At 36.2% G+C, this 5,929-nt stretch overlaps 1 protein-coding gene across 1 annotated transcript; it reads right to left on the bottom strand.

Moving 5' to 3' along the window:
- Window positions 1-365: 365 nt before the first annotated feature.
- Window positions 366-4,496, bottom strand: LOC117922597. Its single transcript, XM_034840760.1, has 4 exons — window positions 3,922-4,496; window positions 3,321-3,473; window positions 3,011-3,216; window positions 366-788 (listed from the first exon to the last, which is right to left on the bottom strand). Exons 1-4 carry the CDS (start codon window positions 4,393-4,395, stop codon window positions 581-583), a joined length of 1,041 nt encoding a protein of 346 aa, XP_034696651.1. The 5' UTR covers window positions 4,396-4,496; the 3' UTR covers window positions 366-580.
- Between the last annotated feature and the right edge of the window lie 1,433 nt (window positions 4,497-5,929).

The raw sequence follows: 5,929 nt of genomic DNA, 5'->3' as shown, positions 1-5,929 counted from the left end.
AATTTTTTGGCCAAAAGACCCCATTTTGGCTGCAGCTCAAGTTTAGAAAAGAAGCACGAGCTCCGCAGCATCAAGCAATATTGCTTGTACCAAAGAGTCGAACCCAAATAAATCAGCATCATCCCACATTCATGTCGTTACTGCATTGGAGCAATTCATGGTGATGGACACTCAAAAGACCAAAATGGAACCCTGTCTAGGATCAGAATGCTAACTATAAGAAGCAACAGAATACAATCTCTGCTCATCTGTTCCCATATTTTAGCAGGCTGAAACATAAAAATGCTAAGGCCTGCTCTATTCAGTTACAATTTGAGCTGTGAACTTAAAGAGTAACACAAAAACAGATGATCAAGCGAAGGAAAGAAACAAACACAAGGTAGTTGGAGGTAAGATGAAGTTCAGTCTCTGCTGTGCTAAGTAATAATATGAACACATAATAGCTTTATGAAAAACGAAAAAGCTTTTTTCTTCTTCATGCATACACTAATTTCACAATGACAATATTATAACAATCTAAATTTACAAATGATCATGAGTCTATAGCTGGCAGCATAATTTCAGTACATATTTTCATGATTCATATTTGAAGAAAGACAGCAGCTCCTACTAAGCCCAGCCATAAAGTAAAAGCTACCCAGAAAGCTCGATTCTTCTCCCATCCAACTGGCGGTTGCCAAACCAGAAAGTCCCCTATATAATCTCTGGTTGATGGAAGCTGATTGGTTGTTGACCAGCTTCTCTTTTCATCCTTGTCCTTGTATTTATCAGTCCATGTAGCGGCATAACTGCAATATGCACAAACAGCCCCATTATGTTATTTTCATGTTGCTTTCTTTTTCCTTATCTGTACAGTATCACACCAGACAGGATCCGAAATGCAAATATATGTAGTATAAACGCATACACAAAGTGCAGCAATAAAACAGAGAGCAATGCTAAAATCCAATGACAACATTGCGCACAACAGTTTTAGAAAATAACTAATATGGTAGCAAACAGTGGGCCTTTGGACAAGTTTCCTCATAACTTCTTCATAATAGAAGTAATTTCCAAAATAAGCCACTTCCCATTTGTGCAGTAAATCAACCACTGTGGAGGACAAAAAAGAAATACGTTACCTTGCAATTTATAACTTACAACAATTTCATGGGAGTAATTCCCAAAAGAACCCACTTTCCCATTTGTGCAGTAAATGAACCATCGTGGAGGACAAAGAAGAATCAATAAAAATTTGGCATAAATTATTGGCACAGAGAATGATATTAGAAATATGCAACAGTATATAACAAAAGCATCCAATTTTTGGAAGTTGAGGCTTAAGTTTAACTAAAGGAACTTTCATACATTCTAGCAGCCACTGGAAAGTTTTTGAAGCTTTAAATTGTATTGGTTTTAGTGTCTGTCTATGGACACAGGTACAGAAGTTGTTGAAAGCATGACTAATAGTGATTCATGCGGGAAAACCTCCAAAAGACACTAGCAATCTGATATTATCTAGTTGCAGAAATTGTTCGAGAGTCAATAATAACAGATTCTCACAGAGAAATGACAAAATGTTGAGGCAGTCAGTCAATGCAGAAAAAGTTCATTTGTGTTCTTCTCATGTATAGAGAAAACATGTAAAAATTGTCAAAAAAAGGGCAGCCACTGTAGAAGCAAAACCAGCACAATAAGGGGGGAAAAAGGGGGTCCAAGTCAATGCTACACAGTCAGTAATCCTTCTAAGGGGGTGAGCATAACACAATCAAAGGACCAGACCCTGTCAGGTGGTTTAGGCATTACATGACTAAATTTAGGAGGAATGCCACTGATGTAATCTAATAAGTAACACCAAGGCTGAGAAAAAGCCATCACTGATAAGATATGCAAGGTCCAGAATGTTCACATGGATTAAGAAGGGATTTAGGGTGAACACACTCTGCAAGCACCTCTCAAGTTCCATTGGCTTCAATGGAAAGCAAAATACAAAATCTTGGGAAAAAGGGATCCAATTTCCACTGGATTAGATTCATATCATCATAAATTTCATGATGCGACATCAATATGTCATGTTGTTGAAGTGTTAGAACAATACAGATGAATGAGACATGGAACAGCAGATGATTGCTTTAAAAGCGTCTCAAAGATAAAGGCAAGCTGTTCTCCTTTATGATTACTTGCATTGTTATGAAGATGGTAGTGCAAATCCTCTGCAGTGTCCCCTGATGTAGCATGTAGACTTGGTAGGAAGAAAAAGATCAGTGGGACTACCGTGTCACACTTACTAGTTAATACCCCTCAAAGGAGGAGAGGGGAAAAATAGAAAACAGGGGGAGGATGGGGAATCTCTTTTAAGAGATTTTGCAGTTCAAATATGAGTTGTAAACATATAAAAACATTATTTTGAGTTTTAATATTTAACATAAGGATTTCAAATCACCAAATCATATTTAACTGCTGTTAATGCTCTACACTATAACTTTGCTCCAGTACTTCAATTAGTTGTACTAATCTCCCCCCCAAATGATGAATGTGTAATTGAAAATAACCATTCAAGTAATTATATGCGCATAAACATAACCACACAAAAGAGTGAATGGGAGTCAAAAGAGCACATTAAGCAGCCACCAACTCTCCTCTGACAGGGAAAATCCTAGGCAACAGAGCCATGAACAATTCATGATATTGGAAGGGGGGTAAATAGCCTCGATGGTATGCAAACAAAATATGCATAGATGAGCTGGTGATTATTTTGTTAAATTGTTCTAACCGTGACATTATTTTCCAAATTCATCAACAGAACACTTGCATTCATAAAAAATGGTTTCATAGAAATCAACTCTGCTATGCAGCTTCAGAATACTTGTAAAACCCGTCCACAGAAAAAAAAAAGGTCATAAGATTATTGATGCATATTTACATTTGAAAGTATGTGTCATTATATTTAAATTATTTGATATACCTTAATGATTAGCTAAAGTAACAAAAGAGCAATCATTGCTCCACTAAAAGGCAAAACCAAATTTACCTGTCATAACTAGAACCAATCAGTGGTATGGTTACCATCTCCTCCTGTGTTATCTTGAGCTTAGGCGCTTGCAAGATATAGCGAAGGTCTGCAGCCTGCCGTCTGATACTGACACTGGGGTGCTTTCTCTCTAATTGTTGGTACAGGGCAATGCAATCTGCATGGCGGTTATTGGCCTCATAAGCCATAGCAAGCCATATTTGTATCTGACAACCATAACCAAGGTTTTTTCCATTAGTATAAAATCAAGCATCTACTGGTAACAAAGCAAAATGCCTGAAACAGATCCCTTTCTGGGTAGCACACCAACCTCACCGCCAAACAATGTGGGCGGAGGAATTATCGTGAGGGCACCTTCAAAGAATTCAATCGCTCGGCTATAAGTCCCCTTTCCATAAGCCTTCTGACCTAAATCAAACATTAACTGAGCTGTCGCTCTCCGTTCTGCCTGCTCCTTGGCCACCTGCTCACCCATACCAAAACAATAGATAAGTACCTCGATTGTTCCTACAAGCAAAATAAGATGACAGTAGTAAGAAAGCAACCACATATCCACTCAGCTCAATCATTCAGGAAACAATCATGTCCCAAATTACAACAACTGAATTGTAATTGACATGAAATAGCATCCTTGCGCCACTCAACTTACATCTCTTATAAGAAACTTTCAGATAAAATAAACATTATTCATATGTGTGTATATTCGAAGAATCTATAAAGAAAAATGAATTCACTCTGGAAATAGAAACAAAGACCATGGTACTATGGAAGGGGCATTAAGGCTCTGTTTGCGTGCTCATGAAATACAGGAAATATATCATTCACAGTACTATAAGTAGCTGAAAAAAGAAGTTAAAATCATTACATCTAAGTATCCAAACAGAGCACAAGTGTAAAGAAGTAGAACAAACCTTTTCGAGCTCTTTTCTGACCCTCATCCTCTTCTCTTCCTCGCTCTCTTCTTGACCCTCCGCTACTCGACTCTGCAACTCCTCAGCTTTCATTTCCAACTCTTTCATCTCCTCGATCTCTTTCATTCTCTTTCTCATCGCCTTCTCCCAATCGAACGTTTCCTCATCTTCGTCATCGTTCCCATTCCCGTTGCCATTGCCTTCCTCATCGCTCGACCCGGCATCAGAATCCACGCCGTTAACCTTCGAATTCGCTTTTCCACGCGCCACGACTCTGTGGTTTCGAGCTTCTCCGTCCGACTCGAAGCTCTTGGTGGCGAGAGATGCGTAGGCGTTGGTGCTATGATGAGAATCTCTCTTGGATAGGTTCAAAACGACGTCGTGGCTCACCGTTCGAGCCTTCCGGTCAGGAATTCCGGTGAGAGGCGAGGTAACGTCAAGTAACAGAGCAATGTTTCCGAGAACTACGGCCATGTCGCCGGTAGATGAAGGAGAGAGAACTGAGATACGGAGTTTCCACCGAAGAAACTCCTAGTGGAGATATTTTGTGGTCCGGAAAGGATAAAAGACCAAGATACCCCTTATTCATCTCTAATCGACTCTCAAAAGAATCATTATGAGAAGTAAATAGGAAAATAAACTAGGGGTGATATTTGTAAGAAAAATGTGAGCGTGGCGTTATGTGGAAGATGGTAGGTGTGGCAGCCGCAGAATCGTCTAGTCGTCTCACGGAACTTGAACTATTGAAGCTTGATGAGTTTGACACGTCATTGGAAGATCCCATCGACGAAACGATGTCGTTTGCTTCCCGTTGGTCTTGCATTGTGGACTACTCCTCATTCTCCACCGTCCAAAGAGACATCCAACGGTGTACAAGTAGTGCAATGTACAGCTTCTTCCTGTTCTTGTCACATAGGTGGCGTTTTTTTTTTTCTTTTATTTTTTCTTTTTTATTGTTTTAACTTTCTTTCATTTTCTTTCTTCTAAACACGTGACCCAAAATTACATTTTCATGGTGTTTTAATTTGCAAAGGAACAGTCCCCTCGGACAGTGACTCTGGCGTGTTTAATTTGGGTCGGAGGGCTGCGTCAGAGATCGAACAGAAAAATATGTATGAAAAAAAAAAACAATCCTAATTAATCAGTTTCTTCACTTTCTTGAACTTATGAAACTTTTTTTTTCTTCTTTACGAAACATCCTTTCCTTTGGAAAGTAGTTTTTCTTATTAGAATAAGTCCTTTAATCGAAAAAAGTCACCATTATTTATTGATGAAATTAGAAAACTAAATTTTATAATTTATTAATATGTAGCCAATTAATTTAAAAATCTTGATTATTTGAGTTTAGTGACTATATTTTCATTATACAAATTTGTTAACAAGAGATTTTTTTTTAATTTTTTTATTGTTGAATATTTGTTTCCTTTATATCAATGAGGAAATACTTATTTTTTTTTTTTTTTTTACATGAATTAGAATATTTTATTTTTAATATCAAATTTTATAGTCTTTCAAATTTTTATTGCATGTCACATTTTTAATAAATGTCATGTGTCAAATGAGTGTATGCATCACTCATGATCCCAAGTTTTATTGAATTAAGGAGCTAAAGGTCAATTTAATGATAATTTTTTTTATTAAAATTTTTGATACCTATGATACTTTCATATAATCATTTAAATTTGATTATATATTTGAATGATTTAAATTATATATTTGATAAATACTAATAGGGTGTCTTAGAATTTTTCTAATGATAATAATAATAAATGTTAATGTGAAGATTAACTTTTCTCATAATTATTGTTTTCGTGAAATTGATGCTTCTTAATTTTGGTTTATTATTATTACGTGAAGCATTGAATCAGAGTGAAATATAAATTAGTGTATTTGGTTTTTTGATATTTAAATTTATAAATAAAAATAATGTTTTATTCATTATTTCTATTTTCTAAAATATGTGAAAATAATTTTTATTATATTTTAATTTTAAAAACTATTTTAGAGA

This window comes from Vitis riparia, chromosome 1, assembly GCF_004353265.1.
Source record: "Vitis riparia cultivar Riparia Gloire de Montpellier isolate 1030 chromosome 1, EGFV_Vit.rip_1.0, whole genome shotgun sequence".
Lineage (NCBI taxonomy): Eukaryota > Viridiplantae > Streptophyta > Magnoliopsida > Vitales > Vitaceae > Vitis > Vitis riparia.
The sequence above is the reverse complement of the archived record's forward strand: the minus strand, read 5'-3'. Positions and strand labels throughout refer to the sequence as shown.

Excerpts from the sequence above, each read along its gene's own strand:
- LOC117922597 (XM_034840760.1), bottom strand. The coding sequence starts at position 4,395 with ATGGCCGTAGTTCTCGGAAACATTGCTCTGTTACTTGACGTTACCTCG. Across the intron at positions 3,474-3,921 it reads TCAGAAAAGAGCTCGAAAAG|GTGGCCAAGGAGCAGGCAGA; the intron begins GTTTGTTCTACT and ends ATGGGTGAGCAG. Across the intron at positions 789-3,010 it reads ATTGGTTCTAGTTATGACAG|TTATGCCGCTACATGGACTG; the intron begins GTAAATTTGGTT and ends TGCATATTGCAG.